The sequence below is a fragment of the Urocampus carinirostris genome, chromosome 2 (assembly GCF_059441175.1).
Source record: "Urocampus carinirostris isolate Australia breed hairy pipefish chromosome 2, RoL_Ucar_1.0, whole genome shotgun sequence".
NCBI classification, from domain to species: domain Eukaryota; kingdom Metazoa; phylum Chordata; class Actinopteri; order Syngnathiformes; family Syngnathidae; genus Urocampus; species Urocampus carinirostris.
Window position 1 is genome coordinate 32,303,169 of NC_142350.1, and position 20,142 is coordinate 32,323,310.

Sequence of the window (20,142 nt, forward strand, 5' to 3'; positions counted from 1 at the left end):
CACTGTCGTCACGTGGTGAATCACAAATATTTCAGACGCAAGACTGTTGTGGACTCTTCATCTTTAAAGAGTAATCGTCTATTATTTAGCGCCTCCTAGTGATAAAAATGTCATTAAAAGATTTAGATTTAAATGATGAGAAAAAATACATTTATTTAATTGTACATTTTTTCAAATGCTCACAGGTCAAGACATCTGTTTTTATTTTACATTTGTTGTGGTTTTACTTAAAGGGAGCTGAGATGATTAGCTGCCATCTTGCTTCTAAGGGTACACCAAAAAGGACTAAAACAAACACGTGGACACAAACTTAAGAAGAAAAATTGTGGTTTGGTCACTTTGAGTCTCCGTAGTCGGTATTCTTTCTTGTGCTTTGTTGCACTCGTTTTCGGTTGCACTACTTAATACATCTAGTTATCAAATATTAATCAGTCTCCCTTTAAAGCAGTTACTCGTGATATGTTCACAACCTTAACACTAGAAAATCTGTCATAGATAAGATCAGAACTTATCTATGACAGGTATAGCAGCAAATATTCAGTGTTGGGTTTGTTACAGGCAGCACGGAGTAAATGTTAGCATGTGTGCTTCACAGTTCTGAGTTCATGAGATCAAACCTTCATGTGTGGAGTTGCATGTTCTCCCTGTGCTTGCGTGGGTTTCCTCCGGGCACTCCGGTTTCCTCCCACATTCCAAAAACATGCATGTCAGGTTGATTGGCCGGTCTACATTGTCCCTAGATGTGAATGAGCGAGCGATTTTTCTGTCTCTGTGCGTCCTGCGACTGGCTGGCAACCAGTTCTGGGTGTCCACTGCCCGAAGATAGCTGGGATGGGCTCCAGCACCCCCGCGACCCTACTTAGGATAAGAGGTGCAGATAATCGATGGATAGATAGGTATGTTACAAAAAATAGTCACACGTTACTTCATTTATAATGTAACTGTTATCCCCAAGATTTCTGACACGAAAAAGTAGCGCATTACTCAGAAAGTAACTATCTAGTTACATATTACCGTATAAACTCACGTAGAAGCGAAACTTCGAAAACTGATTTATAGTCACATAATAAAAGAAAAGAAGTAAAAGGTAAACCAACCTGAGGAAGCGGTGAATATATTCATATTTCTTTGTGCAATCTTGACTGCTTGTATACAAACACTCAGTCGAGACATTCCATATCCATTTTGTTTATATGCTTCAAACCACTTGAAGATCTCCATTTCTGGGTACTGTCCAAGAGGTTTTCTTTTTTTCTCAAGGCATGGCGTATTGCAAACAAATTCAGCACACAGTTACCGTAAAGTCTGTCCTTATGTTTGATTTCCCATTGATTTGTTGTTTATGTATATGCCACGCCTCCTCCCCACACACACTTCCCACCACTCGCTACTGTTTACATACAACCAAATACAAGCATTCGACCTGACTCCCTGATTTGAGTATTTTATTTTATAGTTTGGCTTGGATACGAGTATATGGTATGGAGAATATCTCTATATCGTACACTGTGCTTGAGATAGCGCCACCATACTTGTGCTTAGTTTTCCTTTGTAGGTAAATGTAAAAAGGCCCACCTTTCAGAGAAAGTTGCTGGCTTACCAGGGTTTATACGAGGCAATCTGAGTAAATCATCATTGTTCATGATCTATATTCAATAAGTACCGGAATAACCCTGTAATGCACTATATAGAGTAACAAAATGTTAATTATGCGAAACAGTTCATGCTACTGAGAAAAGTTGTGTTCTAGGAAATGCGTTTCTTTGTAACACATTAGTTCCAACACATGATATTTTATATATCTAACTGTAAATTGTCTATTCTTTTGTCACATGCGTGCTGCAATTTTCTTTGTGTAGATGTATATTTGGAAGGTGTCACATGCAGCTGACAGTCGTGGTAAGTTGAAGCGTGACTTGCACGTTGATGTTGACCTTGTGTTTCACTTCATCAATTTCCTGCAGTGGCTGCGAACTGCACGGATGTGACCCTGTTTCATATTCCACACAAACAGTTTAAATAAGAGAGAAAAATACACAAAAGCTATCAAATTTCCATGAGCAGGATCTATTTTGCCTAAATTTCAATCTAAATACAGAACTTCAGATTCTCATTTTCCTACACATTTTACCTATACTTCTATTGAAATGAATTATTTTGTCAAATGTGCAATTCAAGGCAAATTGGTTTTTCCCCATTGTTTTCCCCTAATTCAAAAATAAAGGGAATACAAGAACATAAAAGGAATACTGTATTATTCATTCACAGCACTGCTTGTAAAAGATATGAAATCATTGGTTAGATTTGCAGGACTATTGAATAACTGTTAATAAATGCCTTTACATATACAGGAAAAAACACTGAATTTCCCCAAAATCATGCCAATTTTTTTCTTTTTTTAATATTTTAGTTTATGACATTAAAGTAGAAAAAAACAAAACTAAAGTATAATAATAAATAAATGACAGAAAAACTGTAATAAGAACGATAGTAAATTACAAAAAATAGAAAAACAAGTTAAAATTGAATAGTGCATATAATAATGCTTGATCATTTTGTTCATTTGAAGTCTGAGTTGTATAATTATAGTAAAAAAAACAACAATCTAAGACCTGGTTTTAAGATTTTACGAAGATAGTTGTGAAAACCATAATACAATAAGGAAAATGACACCTGCAGCATATAAAAAACATTTATTGTCTCACTAGAACTTGACTTAAATCACCATTTTCATATACTTTTAAATTTGTTGGAAATACAAAATTACAGGTGGGGCACACTCTTACCTTGCTTTCCTGATTGCATGTTGATCATGGGTTCAAAACGAACCATAAAAGCATCCCTCAGACGTTTTCCTTTTACAGTGATTAATCTTTTATCCAATAATTTTATGAGACTGAACTATATTGTACAAAGGTGGTTTATATTTTAGTGATAATGGATCTGATGGTACAACAATGATAATTGTCCGAAACCGAACAATGTTTGCCAACTTACACAGCAGTGCTCCTCTCATCCAGGCTACTCGTCTGCGAGATGATGGACCTCATACTCTGTTGCTGTGGTATAAAAACCTCAACCATCCGACACAGACCGCACGGGGCCCTGTAGATCAACCTGAGCAGGTTCCTACGGAACTTCTGGCCCACAAATACATACAAAACAGGATTGAGGCAGCTGTGAAGGTACGCAAACACTTCTGTGATCTGCAAAGCCGACCGGATGGCTTTGCTGCTCTCGCATTGAGTGTAGACGTGCAGAAGCTCCAGCGCTCTGAACAGCGACGCCACGTTGTAGGGGATCCAGCAAAGCAGGAAAACAGCCACCACCACTACCACCAAACGGACGGTCTGTCTTCTGGATGACTGGCTAGAAAGCAGTCGTTTGATGATTTGAGAGTAGCAAAACAACATGACGGCCATTGGGACCAGTAGGCCTAAAATGTTCATTTTAAATAGTCCGAAAACACTCCAGAAATGAGGACTGGATGCATCGGAAGAGAGCGCGGGATACACGGGGAAGCAGAAGGTGAAGTTCTTGTGATCTTGTACCTCTTTAAGGTAGATAAGCTCAGGAAAGGAAGCTACAAACCCAACTAGCCATGTGGCGACTGCTACAATGACACCAAAGAAGCGTGTTCGCGTCCTCAGAGCATAAACCGCGTGTACGATTGCCAAGTACCTGTCGATGCTCATGATCACAACAAAGAAAATCCCAGAGTAAAAAACTATGCGGTAAACACCCAGGACAATTTTACAAACGGTGTCGCCAAATATCCACTGGTCCAGGACTTGGTAGGCCAGGAAGGGAAGGGAGCCTACCAATAGGAGATCAGCAACAGCCAAGTTGAGTAAACACACGTCAGTCATGTTGCCCAGCCGCACCCCACAAACCGTCACCCACACTACCATGGAGTTGCCCACCAAGCCAAGGACGAAGAAGATGCAGTAGATAGCCGGGATGAAAGATTTGCCAGAGCGTCCGTAAACGCATGATTCGAAATCAAGATAATCAAAATCTGGCGGAAGGCTGTAATCCACTTCATTAGCGGAGTTTGTTGATGTTGGCCTAAAAGGAGCAAAAGTGCAGATGGTAAATTGCAGGTCTCGAAACATAATTAGCCCAACACATTACCGACAGTGGGCTGCCCAAAAAAACTAAATGCCTTTAATTGAATTTCAATTTTAATCATCTTGTACCATATTTATCTGTGTACAATGCTCACCCCTAATTTTTGATTAAAACCGCTATAAAATTTGGTTGAACTCTCTCAGCTCAAACTAAGCATTGTAAGCGACGAAAGTTGTTGAATATGTGCAGCCGTGGTTATAAGAATTAATTGACAACGTAAACTATAAACACAACACAAAATGTAAATGCAACATTAGGTCAGGAGGTAGAGCGCTCGTCTTGGGATCAAGAGGTCCCAGGTTCGATTCCCGGCTCCTACTTGTTATATGTTGAAGTGTCCTCGGGCAAGACACTGAATATCTAATGCCCCCAATAAGCAGGTAGGCGCCTTGCATGGCTGACTCCCTATTGGTGTGTGTGTGTGTGTGTGTGTGAATGGGTGGTCTTCATTGACTTGAAAAGCGCTATATAAATGCAGACCATTTACCATTTATTGTCTATCAAAATCCGATTCATCATCAGATACTAGAACGAGTTGTTTCCCTCGAAGTGCTTTTTTCCATTTATTTATATCTTTCAAGCCATCTTTCTGTTTTCTTCATTCTCTAACATTCGTTTCTGGACAGTGAATAAAAATAGTTAGATAATGAGATCAAATCGAATGACTTTTTATTTTTCATGTACATCACTAGTGGTTTAGTGGTTAAAATTTGGCGCTTTCACCGCTGCAAACTGGGTTCGATTTCTGTTGCGTCCAAGGTTTTGCGATTGTGGTCAACTGGTATTGTCAACTGGTCAATCATTGTACAAATACGGTAATGTACTATTGTAAAATTGTATGCATAACACACACTAAAAATTTAAGTTCTTTTATAGGTAAAAAAAAAACGTATTATCTACGAATGAATATAGCTTCATTTAGCCTGTACAGAGGTGTCAAACTAATTGTCACCGAGGACACTATCCATCCATCCATCCACCCATCCATTATCTGCACCGCTTATCCTCAGTAGGGTCATGGGGGTGCCGGAGCCCATCCCAGCTATCTTCGGGTAGGGGACACCAAGAACTGGTGTCCAGCCAGTCGCAGGGCACACGGAGACAGACAACTCACTCGCTCATTCAACACCTAGGGACAATTTGGACCAGTCAATTAACCTGTTATGCATGTTTTTGGAACGTGTGAGTGCCCGGATGAAACCCACGCAAGCACGGGGAGAACATGCAAATTCCACACTGGAGGTTTGATCTCATGACCTCATAACTGTGACGCAGACGCGCTAACCACTGCGCCGCTGTGCTGCCCACCCAAACAACAATATTTATTTAAATGTGTACATAATAAAGATGAAGATACTGATAATAAAAGTAAACAATAAAGCAATTTTAAACCAATTACTGTCCCTTTAAGCAGCTCTTCAATGACAAACCCTTGTACACCATTTTCGTATTTTGCAATTATCAGTCTTGTCACCGTTTTCCACTTTTCCTTATTACTAACTTTCTTGGGACCCATTATTATGAAAAACAGGGAAATAAAACGTACATAATCACCTTAAAATGAGATGCTGTTCCTCTCAAACACGATTGCGACGGTGCCAATTGATTAGTCAAGAATAAGGGCTCTGGCGAAAGGCATGAGGATATTTGGGCCATTGGTTGGCTATGCCAGTATTACGTCCCCTTGGTGTTCATTTTGTTTTATGCATATTCTAAATACAGCATACATGTATATACAGCAAATATTGCTTCTTAACTCATTTTCCACAAACACAGTATTTAGGGATGTCTAATGCCGCAAGTATTTCGACATATAATACCCAAATCTTGAGTAGTATTAAATTCCAGTATCACGCACCAATCCAATTAGGATTACAAATTGCCTTCCCTATGCAAAAACAGAGTGATGTTTCTAAAAATACATATTAAAATCCATCTATCCATCCATTATCTGCACCGCTTATCCTCAGTAGGGTCGTGGGGGTGCTGGAGCCCATCCCATCTATCTTCGGGCAGTGGGCAGGGGACACCCTGAACTGGTTGCCAGCCTGTCCCAGGGCACACAGGGACAGACAACTGACTCGCTCATTCACACCTAGGGATAATTCGGACTGGCCAATTAACCTGACATGCATGAATGAATGAATGAAAACTTTTATTTCGAACATAAAAATAAAAACAGGACAAAAACAATGAGTCAACAACAGAATAATGTCACATAACATGTTCGAAAAGGGGTAGTCAGAAGCAGATGCTTATTTTTCCTACCCCTTTATCTTTATCTTCCCTATTAAATACATTGCATGTTTTTGGAAGATGGGAGGAAACCTACGAAAGCACGGGTAGAACATGCAAACTCCACACAGGAGGTTCGATCTGTGCCGCACACTTGCTAACCACTGCGCCGCTGTACTGCATGTTGAAATCCGAATATAATATTTCTATTAATGTTCCATTAATTTAAGAGAAATGTAACGTTGCTTTTATTTCTGTCTGATGTCTATGTGAAAAAACTGAATTAAAATTATTATTGCATGACAAGTTGTAGCTGTGTGCAAATGTTACCACAATGGCACTGTTTTGTATTGTTTTTTTGCCTTTAAGGCTACTTTTTATTTTCAAACTGCAAGGTTAATTGTGCTTTTAACTTCCCATGTGTTCATATTTATGTAACATGTTTCACTTCAAAATATTGTAAATACTTCCAGTAATTTTGAGAGAACGTTTGTCTTTCTTCCCTTTTTGTGATTCCTCTATAATCGGCAAACGTTGAACCCTGGATAAAACATTTCCTATTTTGTATTTTTGCAACCACAGAACATTTTTACGAAAAACGTATTTAAATTGCACAAAGATTTACATTTTGGGTTGACTGAAAACTAGTTGATATCACATCAATCCTTTACTATACTTACCATGTGAATCCCACTTTAATTTTTTTCTTATTTAATCCAGAAAGAACAGAGGAAATTCCAGCCATGGTTGTCTGTGAGATACAAAATTAAAATAAATACCTTGAGAGAATTTACTTAAATAATTTAATGAGTAATATAATAGTGAGATGACTTGAAATTAAATAATGAATTAATATATGTATTAAAAGCTTGTATAGAGAATTTCAGTCTTTTTCCGGGGTCTCACGAGAAATGTCAGAAAATAATCAAAAAGCACTGTTAGAGCATAAGGAGAGGGATGGCAAAAAAACAAAAAAATCCTCATAAAATGTCAAATATATCTTGTGATTCAAGCAATGTAATATTTGTTAAATGGACAAACAAAAGATTGTCATAATAATATAAGATATAATTTGTTTAAATGATTGGTAGAAGAGGAGTGCAAAATTATTTGGGGGACAGCTCTATAATAAGCATATGGCTTCAACCTGCCGTCCCTCATTTCTTTTCGGGTGATTTGTTCATTTTTTTATGCACTTTTTTTTTGCAAAATGATTGAACGGAAAAGATAATCAAAAAACACAAATAGATTTTTTTAGTAACATACAGATTAAAAATAAGTGCAAAAAAGGACATTTGTTAACATTTAGGTGTGAATACCACACACAGTCAAATTGGATAACCCACTTATATTACAGTTCTTTAAATTGCTATATTATCAGAAGTTGGGGGGAAAATAGATCAAGAATTTTACCTTAAAATGATTTGAAGATGCAAAGTTGGTGGCTGCAATCCAGTTCATCAATCACATCTGTCAGTAAAGAGTCACCTACAAACAACTTTTGAGTAAGCCTGTCGGTTACATTCTTTTTGAGAAAAGAAAAGGCTCTATATTTTCATTGTAATACTTCCTGGGGATGCTCTCAGTTCGATGTAACGTCGAGCAAGTGGGTGTTAAACTTAAAAAAAAAAAAAAAAAAAAAAAAAAAAAAAAAGTGCAGCGAATGCTTGCAGCTCCACACTCCTGCAGCACCACAAAGTTCTTTGTGACATTTTCTTGCTTTGTGGCATTTATGTACCTTGACTGACTGCACTTGTTTGTCCAATAATAGCACCAAATTTGGAATTCCAACTTGAGAACAGAACCTTCTTAAAAATGTTAATTTTATGTAGAATTAGTCACATATTTTGGATAAGCAATTCAGGTCAAGGTAAGACACATTTATTTGTATAGCCCTTAATCACAAGATGTCTCAAAGGACTGGACAGGATTTACAAATACACCATCTCCTGATCTTAAACCAACATGCAGGCAAAGGAAAACTCAAAACCTCAGCACAAGGAAAATAAGAAACCTTGAGATGGGGTCTCACAAGGGGGAATCCGCCTTCCGGGTGGACCAGGGTGCAGTAGATTTTGCATTGGGTAACAGTACACAAAACATAGTGAACATCAATAAGAGAAAAAAAATGGTTAATATGTTGAAATTTGTCCAGAAAACGCACGGGAGCAACGACGCCACAAGTCTGTAAAAAAGTCCAACCTGACCCAAACACATTCATATCTACCACCTTGGATAATTGTAATTGACTAAAAGACCATAAAGGGACAGTTTGTATCAATTCAGCGCCTCTTACAGATGAAAAAAGTAATAAAATAAAAAAAATCAATATTGATTCTAATAAAAGCAAAAATAAAATCCTGCATGGACTTGCTCCCTCATATATTTCAGATATAATCCCCTCCTATGTTCTGGTCCGGAGCCTTCGCTCTGAAAATGCCGGTCTACTAGTGATCCCAAGAGCCAGGAAGAGATCCGCAGGTTCGAGAGCGTTCTCCATTCGGGCCCCAGTGCTGTGGAATGCTCTTCCCCCTGAGATTCGATCTGCAACCTCAGTGAAAATGTTTAAATCTAAGCTTAAAACGCACTTCTATTCTATAGCCTATGAATAACCTATATTTTATGTTGACAATATCTGTATATTATTTGTGATTGCAACATCCTTTGCTATCTGGTCATCCTGAAAGGGGGATGCCACACGTGCAGTCCCTTCTCAAGGTTTCTTCATTTTTCTCATGTCACGGACCAGGGCAGGAAACAGAATTTAGAACCCACTCGCGTAACATACTCACAATTTATTGGGGAGAGGAGGAATGCGCGCACACTCGTTTCGGGGAGCGATGGTCGCGGAAGTGGATTCAAATCCGAAAAAGAAAAGTTGTCAAAAACAAATGGATCGGGCCAAAAATAAAACAGGATCAAACACAGGCAGATTCACAGAACTAGGCATTTAACACAGAGTCTAACAGAAGAATCACAGAAGTTTCACAAACGCTCAGAAAACTAACAGCTCAAAGGAGCGCGTTTAAGTAGTGCCAAGGAGCAATTAGTCAATGCGTCTCAGCCGGTGTCCATGGACGGGGCCAATTGGGCGCCGTGGCAACCGCGACAGAATCCGGCACCACCCGGCTGGGACCAACTGGGCCCCATGGCAACCGTGACACCTCATGTTGAGGTTTTTGAGTTTTTCCTTTTCCTCGTGTAGGTTTTAGATCACGGGATGGTCTAAAAATAGTCTGTCGTTTGCAATAATCTGTGGTCTGTGCAGCCGTTTGAGACTCTTTGTGATTAAGGGCTATACAAATAAACATGACTTGACATGTTTTTTAAAAAATATTGTAGACTGGGGGGAAACATATGTTGGCCTGGAAGGCTGTACTTGCCCAAGACCTACCACAGGAAATGGTGCCCCTACAACCCTAGTGGTTAAAGGATCCAACCAACCAACCAAGACCGAAATATTTGATTTATTCTACATATCATGAGCCACCAAACCACCTCGGACCGACCAATTGAGCAGACGGCTGGCATTGTCAGGAAGTGAAAATAGAGCAAACTGGAAGAGATGGATGGATGGTGTTACGTCAAACATACGGCCCGCGAGCTGGATCCACCCCATTACACAATATAATACAGCACTTTCATCGGGTTCCTGATATTTTCTGGGGCAAAGTGCTCTCCAGAGATGAGCCAGATCTTGGCGTTGACGGGAAGCGGTGTTTATGTGACCATACTGACACTGGGGAAGAATCTCTCATTTTGAAATTTAGAGTAGGTCTGTTTTGTTCATATTTACACCATGCAATATGCAATAAATCACTGGTGGCATTCACATTTTTCTTGAAAACAAGACTCTGTGGCGATTACGTTACGTAGCATTTTGTATATTTATGTATGTACATTCAAATGATATAGGTATTTACCGTAACTGAACAAAGTACAGTTGATGGATAAAAAATGAAATATTCCTTCAAAAAAAATGAATGATTTAAAATAAGGTACATAAATACAAGAATTGGGCGACACGGCAGCTGAGTGATTAGTGCGTCCATGGCACAGTTCTGAGGTCATGGGTTCAAATCCAGCGACCAGCCTTCCTGTGCGGGGTTTGCATGTTTTTCCCGTATTTACATGGGTCTCCGCCAGGCATTCTGGTTTCCACCTACATTCCAAAAACATGCATTTCAGGTTAATTGGCTGGTCTAAATTGTCCCTAGGTGTGAATGAGCGAGTGAGTTGCCTGTTTCTGGTTGCCCTGTGACTTGCTGGCAACCAGTTCAGGGTGTCCCCTGCCCTCTGCCCGAAGATAGCTGGGATGGGCTCCAGCACCCCCGCGACCCTACTGAGTATAAGTGGTGCAAGTAATGGATGGATGGTTGGAAAAACATGAATAAATAATTCAATTAAATGGTTCATTTAAAAAACCTAAATACATGATTCAATAAAATCTTTCCATTAATAATACATAAATAAATAAAAACATATACATCTAAATGAGTACATTTGAAATGAAGACGTACTAACCGAGCGACTTTACAGGATATCCACTGAGCCTGGTCATCCTGGAAGGGGGATTACCTAATGTGCGGCCCCCTCTCAAGGTTTCTTCATTTTCCTCATGTTGAGGTTGAGTTTTTCCTTGCCCTCATGTAGGTTTTAGATCAGGGGATGGTGTAATAATAGTCTGTGGTTTGCAATAATCTGTGGTCTGTGCAGGCAGCCCTTTGAGACTCCTTGTGATTAAGGGCTATACAAATAAACATGACTTGACTACAGTTTTGACATGCATACAGTAAAAAAGAGCTTCATGTCTTTCCGGCACCAACTGTCGACTTTAATTACCGTATTTCCCGCACTATAAGGCGCACCTAAAAGTCTTAATTTTTTTCAAAAGCTGACCATGCGCCTTATAATACAGTGCGCCTTATATATGGCTCAATATTAAATTCGCAAGGTCTCGCAAATTACGCAAACGCCGCTGACTCGATTTTTCCCCGAACGTGGAGTAGTCCGCGGTGTATGCTGGGATTTATATACCGGCGTTTCATTGGCTAACCAATGTGTCAATCATCATTTGAATCGATCGCTATTGGCTAAAGTTATTCGGAGCCTCGGATTGGCTAGAGGGCCAAAACAAACAGTGCAATTGGCCGAAAAAGATGTGTCAATCATCCGTTAAATCGATCGCTATTTACTGAAGTTATTCGGAGCCTTGGATACGCTAGAGGGCCAAAACAAACCCTGCAATTGGCCGAAAAAGATGTGTCAATCATCCGTTAAATCGATCGCTATTGGCTGAAGTTATTCGGAGCCTCGGATACGCTAGAGGGCCAAAACAAACCCTGCAATTGGCCGAAAAAGATGTGTCAATCATCCGTTACATCGATCGCTATTGGCTGAAGTTATTCGGAGCCTCGGATACGCTAGAGGGCCAAAACAACCCCTGCAATTGGCCGAAAAAGATGTGTCAATCATCCGTTACATCGATCGCTATTGGCTGAAGTTATTCGGAGCCTCGGATACGCTAGAGGGCCAAAACAAACCCTGCAATTGGCCGAAAAAGATGACTGAATAGCAAGCTTGCTAAGCTACGCCATAAAGAAACATGTTTCATTAGTCTGTATTTGTAAACATTTTACTCTCCTGGATTTACTCCACTCACGGTTGTAAGAAGACCATGATTGCGTATCATTATTGAACGTGAGAACTAAGGTGAGTTATGCTGCTTTATATTTTCCCGGTATCTTGTTTTAGAACGATCTTGATGTTGCTGTGATGAGTTGAGTGAATTAAACTCAATTCCAAGTGTTTATTGTCATATGCACAGTAAAGTTGCGAGCGAAAAAGAAAATAGAAACTAAGGAATGGTTGGCATTTCTTGAATTCCAAGACTTTAACCTTCCGAATGATATTTGAAATGACACATTTAAGTGACATCGTACGGACACCGCATCCGCACGTGTCTACGACACGTATTTGCTTCTTTGCAAGCTTTGGGAATATTAAGGGGGTAATCAGTTGGACTGAATCATCTGACTGTTTTGTCGACGTTCCCATTGTAGCGCCTTGTAATCCGGTGCGCCTTATCTATGGAAGATATAGGACCAAAAACTATTTTTTGGGGGTGCGCCCTATAACCCGGTGCGCCCAATAGTGCGGAAAATACAGTAAATAACTTCAAACATATACAGTGGAACCTCGGTTTTCGAACGCCTCTCAGTTCGAACAAATCGGTGTTCGACCAAAAATTTCGAGAAATTCTTGCTTCGCTGTTCGGTCAAAAAATCGGAGTTCAAACGCCGGTACGCTAGGGTGCGATGCTGAGCGGCGTACGGGTGTTTTAGCCCCTAATTATGCCTCCGAAGAAGGTCGGTGCAAGCAGGACAGGTGAAAAAAAAACAAGTTGTTCGTCCAACTATTGCATTTAAGAAAGACATAATATGAAAGAGGTGTACGAATTTCCGATCTTGCTAGTGAATACAGCATGGCTAAATCTACTATCAGTACGATAGTAAAGAATAAGGAGGCTGTGAAATCGAGTGATGCGGCTAAGGAGGTTAGCGCTATAAGCAAGCAACTGCCGCAAGTTTTGGAAGAGGTTGAAAAACTTTTGATAATTTTTCTCTCCCCACTGTCCACCACAAAGGTAAGAAATCCTATTCATAATCCTTTTTTATTTTTACACGTTATGTTAGCGAACGTACGATTAGCCTGGGTTAGCTTCATGTTTACGTTCATGTTAAACATTCAGGGTGTTGGAACGGATTAAAACGATTTGACATTACTTTTAATGGCAAAAACGATTTTCGGTGATCGACCAAATCGGTTTTCGAACACGGTTCTGTAACCGATTATGGTCAAGAACCGAGGTTCCACTGTAGTCCGCAAGCACCACATATAAAAGAATATTTTTCAAAAAACAAAGAAAATGTTATTGAATAATCATTACGACGTGCACAATGACATGAGTTTCAACATAAAAAATGAGATTCTAAAGTCATTCCGGAGATGGAATAAGAGCTTGCTCTGTCCACTCCACGCATCGGCCCGGTATTGCAGTACCTCCGGGAACGGTGCATTCGCAATGATCGCAGCAAGGCTTAAGGGCTAGGACCTTAGCTTGGCCTTTTGGCTGAGAGTAAGTGTCCCGGCTCCTAGGCTTTGTAGCGTATTATGAACTGACCGATAACGGATAATGGATAATGAATAATGAAGATAGAACCCTTAACCCCCCCTTTGCAGTTTTACACAAGCAACCGGAAGTAAAGTGTGAAAAGGGACACATTCAAATTATTTCCTCTCATAATTAGTATCTAACCTTTTACTGTGCTGGGTGTTTGCAGATGTCAAATGAGGCATGCAATGCTCTTGCCTCATGGCAGTGAGTGATAATGGGACCAAAGATTTTGATTTGGCACACAAAGAATAGAAATAGTGATAGTATTAGCAAGTGGACAGCAAGTCAGTCAGTATTTTCTTTCTCGCTGCATGGACTTTTTTCCCCATACTGGGAGATTGCCTATCTATTAATATCATTGATAGGCTTTGTTTATTAGTTAAGTAACGGTACTGAAACGTGTTATCCTGTGGTACAGTTAATATATTGCTTTCTTGGTCTGCCAATCAAATGGTAAATAAGATGGATGTTCATTATTTATTTTTTTATTTTTTTTGTAATTCTGACTTCAATTCTGCCTCACCAGACACGAACTTCACCGCACTTCACTGTGCTGGTTAGAGATGGTTGACCCACTATCTGCTGACGAAGGCAGGATTGAGGAGAGTAGTGTCAAGTTAGTTTTAGAAGCCGGTCCAATCAGACACTTGTGTAAAAGTAAAATTACTTAGACTATCATGTTGAGTTTTAACAGAGCAGGTATCTGCGTGTGGCTATCTTGCGTTACATGTTCACTATTAGTAAATTAATATAGAATACTCCATCCATCGCTTCAATTTCTGCACTGTTTATCCTCTTCAGAACGTTGCAAAACACACAAACAGGATACGTATAAATCACTAACTTTTATTTTGACAGTTCAAACCGGAATTACTCTACGCTAGAATTTGCGTGTCGTTCATGTTACCTTAACTCAGGGAGTGTTCAGATTAAATCAAGTGGATTTGACAGGGACGAGCAATGTTCGGAAAAACAGTAATGAGCAAGTGAGTTAGTCAAAGAAAAACAAACATCATTGCTCGACTATTATGTCGCACTTCGCCTTCAGAACAAGTTGCTTTGTTTGCGTCACCTTTACTCACCTACTTGTAGACGCCACGATTGAAATATGTCATTGTAGTTAAAGTCGTCGTAGTTTTTCATCGGAAACTATTCGATTCAACATGGCTATTCTAACTCTCAGGTGCAAGAATGGTGGATTGTCGGAAAGGTTGGGTCAAGTAGCGGATCGTTGAACCCGCAACCTCCGCCTCAAATTGGATTTAACCGCAATGACCGAACGCACAGAACTGATGGCGGGGTAAGTCATTCAAAAGTATTTACTGTACTCGCCAAAATTTAGCTGTAAGTGCCTTGTCATAAATTGTTATCAGAAAATGTATTTGAGCAACAGGTGCTGCTCAAATTGGTTCCCCCCGCCCCTTGAAAAAATCAGTGGCATCGTTGTAAACAGGGGAGACGTTAAATTGAGAACTTTGTGTGTGCTGTGTACCCAAATCATGGGTGGGCAAACTACTGTCCGCCGGACGAAAATGGTCAAAATATAAAGAATATATATATTTAAAGTAAATGTATTTATAAAAAAAAGTATATAGTGCTTGTAAAATAAAAGTTTGGGTTGTCCTTATGGCTGCAACAAAAAAACTCCAGAAACATTACGTACAGAACTAATTATCAAATTTAGTTCTTTAAAACAGGGTCTAACATATTATCTTCATTCTGATTAGAGAAAAATACTACAAAAGTACTACTACAGTACTATTATACCAACACATTATTACAGAAATATAACAACAGAAATACTACAAAATCTAACTTCATTAATAATAAGAAATATGTTAGAAATACTACAAAAATACTAATATGGAAATACTTTGAGAGAAATACTACAAAGTACTAATATGGAAATACTTCTAAAGAAATACTACAAAAGTACTACTACAGTACTATTATACCAACACATTATTACAGAAATATAACAACAGAAATACTACAAAATCTAACTTCATTAATAATAAGAAATATGTTAGAAATACTACAAAAATACTAATATGGAAATACTTCGAGAGAAATACTACAAAGTACTAATATGGAAATACTTCTAAAGAAATACTGCAAAAATACTAATATGGAAATACTTTCACAGAAATACTATGAAAAATACTAATATGGAAATACCTTTAGAGAAATACTACAAAAAATACTGTATATACTTTAAAATTACTTCGACAAAAATACTTCCAAAATACCATTACAATAACACTATACGATAAAAATACTGTAGATATATTACAAAAAATATACAATGGAATTCTTCAAAAATACTATTGTAGAAACACTACAAAATAATACTAAATAAAAGTACAGTTACACTATAAAAATACTACAGCTATACTACAAAAATACAACTCAAGTAATATTAAATACTAAAATACTACAAAAATTAAACTATAGTAATATTACAGCAATACTACAACATAATGACGACAGAAATAACGGACTGGTTTACTCCCATGGTATTGAATAACAAAAACAAGAAATATGCTGCATGTTTTCGTAATTTAGTATTGTAGCAGTGCTGTGACAATAATTTTGCAGTGGTTTTCTTTCACTCGCAATTTTTAAAGGGACAGTGTGTATTATCAAACGGCTCCTAGTGGTAAAAAAAAAACCTTATTCATAAAAATAAAATATTTTTTTTTTCGATCTTAAGCAAAAATACATTAAAGGTTTGCAGCTTGAAGTGTCCTTAGAAAATGTAAAGTTAAATATTTTCTCTATTGAGAGTTTGTTAAGCTGAGTTGAGCAAGTTACTTTAAAAAATAATTAATTATAGCTACTCACAACTTGAGACAACTAATCAAGTTGGTAACTGAACTTAGAATATTTTCTTCACAACTCAAGTTGATAATAAAACTATATGAAAGGAGTTTCACTCTGTAGCATAAATAACAGTCTCAAGTCAGACAACCGGTCGAGTAGACATATGCTGCTGTACTACAAATATTTTTCATATTGTTAAACAGTTTAACAATAAATTACTCAACAAAGTGTGTTCAACAATGCAGTGTAAATCTGACAACCCAGACCAATAAGACATGCTATACTTCTTCCATCATATATCCAGCCAACCAGAGTATCCTACCACTTCTCAAACCAGTGATTGTATTTGAGGAGCAGAAGCTTTTCAAACCTCGCATCAGATATCCTAGTTCCTCAACACAAAAGACACTCGTACCAAGGGTTAACAACAAACCAGCTTTCACGTAGCGCAGATTTCGCAAAGCGCATCGTTTACGTTACGGTCAAATAACATTTTCCCTTTTCGGGTCAGATACCTCTCTGACAATAAAAGTATTGCTACCTGCGTTACCCCAACGACAACACAAGAGTAAAGTTGAATGACACACATACATTTTGGCTTCTACGGGCGCTTTTCTCGAACGTACATGGATTACAACAAAAAGAGATGAGTAGACTTGATACAGCTGGTAATTTCTTCAATTTTTATAAAGTTGCACAGCCATTTTGACTTTCAGTAGCAGTATCGGTGTTTTAATGGCGGAAACAATAATTTGTTAGATTACTCCGTTACTGAAAAAAATAACACTTGTTAGGTAACGGCGTTCTTTATATCGTCGTTATTCCCAACACTTATGTTAACTCCCCAACTGAGTTCAAAGAGCCCTAATTTTTCATTTTCTATTGTGCCTATCTGCTTTTATCTTATTTATATCAGGTCTGTTTGGGGCAGACAAACCCTCAAAAGGTGAATAAAAGAGTTTATTCCAGCACAACTAAAAATGGGTGTACTTGCACGCAAATCCTGGGTTACATTGCGGCCATCTCCTGCTCAAAGTCACAATTGCAGTTTTCAAATAATGCTCCCTACCTTTAATTCTTAAATATTCTTTCTTTTTTTTTTTTTTTTTTTAAAATACGCTACGTTTGAAAGTTTGCATTTGTTTTACATAACATGGGCCTCTCTTAGATGGAGCTGACATAATATTCTTGCTGCTACGGCTACACACACAAAAAAAAAAACTGAGAAGCCAGGCAAAAAAAAAAAAAAGAAAGAAAAATTGTGTGTTTTGGTCACAAAGTCTCCGTAGTTAACATTTTTCCTTGATCTTTTTAGCACTAGTATTCAGTTGCACTGCACAGTATGGCGACGTGTAATGTTAGAATGTTACACAGTGTCCCTTTAAATAAAGCAACCCAATTATGGCAAAGTTTTAACAAAATGACCCAGTTTTCTTAATATTTTAAATAAAATGACCCATTGTTAATGGCAGGGGCCAATATGTGGTGGCACGGGCACCAGGTAGCCCCCTAAGAACACCCAAGTAGCCGGGGACAGGTTCTGAAAATGTCTCACCAGTAATGATGGGTCATTGCGATTTTCTAGTAAATTTGATTTCTAAATGACATGATGTTTCAGTGGTTGACTTAACTTCCACTAACTACAACCAGGTAATGATGTAGTAACAACATAGGTACAATGTTAGTTGTTATTTTAGAAAAGTATATAACAATGATTGCTCCTGGCACCAATGGGTAACAGAAAGTAGCTCTTGGCTTCAATACGGTTGGTGACCTCTGCTTTAGTGTGTCATTTAGGTTTTTTGTTGTTTAGAGATCACTATATATTACCATATTTAAGAGTTTGTTTTAAGTAGACAACTAGAATGACTAGTTTGTGCAAATCAACCTACTGACCTACTTTGGGGGGATGTTTGGGGTCCTATTTTGGACAATATGACCCCAAGGGGTGGTAGAGGCAAACAAACCAAAACTTTTGAGCTAAATGACCTAAATTATTTCAAACAAAGCAACCTATTTTTTTTAGTGTCTTTCGTATTAATTACCCCGTTTTGACAAATGAAAAATAATTGTGTGGTTTTTACTTCTGATCCAAATTTCATTCTAAGATTATTATTATGTCCAAACCTTCCTGCACCCCTACAAATATCCCCGTTAGAGAGTTACTGCTTTATTGTGAGAGAAAGGCTTTTGTCATAGTCAGTTTACTGAAAACAGAATAATGACCCTGCTCCCTAGCCTTGTGAGTGAACCAAACCGTGTAATTGTGGATTCTTTTGCTTTTGAAAAAGAAACACGTTCTTTTGTTGTTGAGGATCATTAATTTGTAGTGTTTTATTCTGTTTCTATAGTGATTGAACTGATTATCTCTGGCATCTGACACCAACAGTCTCGTTTTGACACAACACCTTACCAGAACCATACGCTTATGGAATGGATTCAGTTAACGCTTTTTTCCGCGCTATAAGATTATAAGGCGCACCCCCAGAAAATTGTCTTTTATCATATATTTGTCAATTATAAAGCGCACTGAAATACAAGTCTTATTGGATTAAAACAACATTTAGAGCTACCGACGCTATATATTTGTGCAATGGTTGATCAGTCAAAAAAAATAACTGCTGAGCGAAATCGCAAAACATTAACTACGAGACCGCTTGTGTTACAGATGACATACTAAAAGGCATTTGATGTTATCTCGTTATCACACTATTTTTACTAACTGTCCCATAAACGAATGTTGGAGAATGGGCATCTAAACTAAAAAAAAAATGACGAAGGAAACAGATCTTCGGTATAACTGATTAGGAATCAGACTTTGCTTTCATTCATATAGTTCGAGGCAACTTTCTAGTCACGTAAAAATTGTGGGATAATGATATCAAAAATAATTCTTTTTCAGGTATTATCTATATCATTGGTGGTCTAGTGGTTAAGTGTTGGTGCTTTCAATCTCACCACCCGAGTTTTGTTCCTGTTGCATAAAATGTTTTTACAATTGTTGTCTGTATGTATTTGCATTTTCAATATTATCCACCCTATTTTGCTGTGTATGGCAGCACTGGGTTATAAGCTGCACTTTCAAATTTCTGACCAATTTAGTTTTTTAAAGTGTGCCATATAGTCTGGAAAATTCGGTACTTCATTTTTTGGCAATCTCATTTTTTGTTGTTTTTTTTAAACTCTGGCATACCATCACAAATTGTTTCAATTTTATTTTGCAGAATATCTTGTGTGTAACATACACTATGTTTACACATAGCCAGTACTCGGTTTTAAAAGAAGGATTTGGATTCCAATATGAGTAAGTTGTTTACATGGCTGTGACAAGAAACAGTTCGGAAGCGGCGATGCATGAACAACCTCATTAGCAGATAAATGTCATTTCCACATGGTAACTTTTCACAGTAAGAGGGGATTTTTTTTCACCACAATCAATGAAGGGCTGTAGTTGTCCTCCTTGCTGCAAAATGCGCTTTGTTGCTGTGTCTCGTGTGTTTAAAAGTTATGCTACGTCAATCACCTAAAACTGAGATTTGCACTATGCACATTATGTCTAGATACAGATGTAGTGATGCTGTAGTGATAGAAAATAAAATACAAATTAACATAATCTCACAGGGGTTGGCTAACAAGATGAATGTGTCAAATTTGTTTCTAGACTACAAGATCAATATTGACCTTGGCACCTACTTATAAGGAAAAAATAGCCCAAGAAGAAATGGAGCATGTCCATTACATATTGAAAACACCAAATGCGTGAACAGCCTTGAGGA

The 20,142-nt window shown here is 38.1% G+C and overlaps 2 protein-coding genes and 1 pseudogene across 9 annotated transcripts in view; 2 read left to right on the top strand and 1 right to left on the bottom strand.

Annotated features, from left to right (window-relative positions):
* Positions 1-2,902: 2,902 nt before the first annotated feature.
* On the bottom strand, positions 2,903-14,527 carry LOC148371662 (C-C chemokine receptor type 4-like). 2 transcript variants are annotated; one of them, XM_088326217.1, is made up of 4 exons: positions 14,451-14,527; positions 7,780-7,854; positions 7,047-7,117; positions 2,903-4,068 (listed from the first exon to the last, which is right to left on the bottom strand). In XM_088326217.1, exons 2-4 carry the CDS (start codon positions 7,825-7,827, stop codon positions 2,994-2,996), a joined length of 1,194 nt encoding a protein of 397 aa, XP_088182343.1. In that variant the 5' UTR covers positions 7,828-7,854; positions 14,451-14,527; the 3' UTR covers positions 2,903-2,993. The 2 variants fall into 2 exon arrangements, with proteins under 2 accessions (XP_088182343.1, XP_088182342.1); XM_088326216.1 differs by lacking the exon at positions 14,451-14,527 and having other exon boundaries at positions 7,780-7,986.
* On the top strand, positions 13,308-13,450 carry LOC148371663 (U2 spliceosomal RNA; annotated as a pseudogene).
* cobl (cordon-bleu WH2 repeat protein) overlaps positions 14,419-20,142 on the top strand; it is a 57,366-nt gene continuing 51,642 nt past the window's right edge. For 5 of the 7 annotated variants that reach the window (XM_088326201.1, XM_088326207.1, XM_088326203.1 and 2 more), the window contains exon 1: positions 14,536-14,843. In XM_088326201.1, the coding sequence (XP_088182327.1) occupies positions 14,815-14,843 (29 nt within the window). In that variant the 5' untranslated portion in view covers positions 14,536-14,814. The other 2 variants (XM_088326202.1, XM_088326205.1) reach the window with 1 other exon arrangement.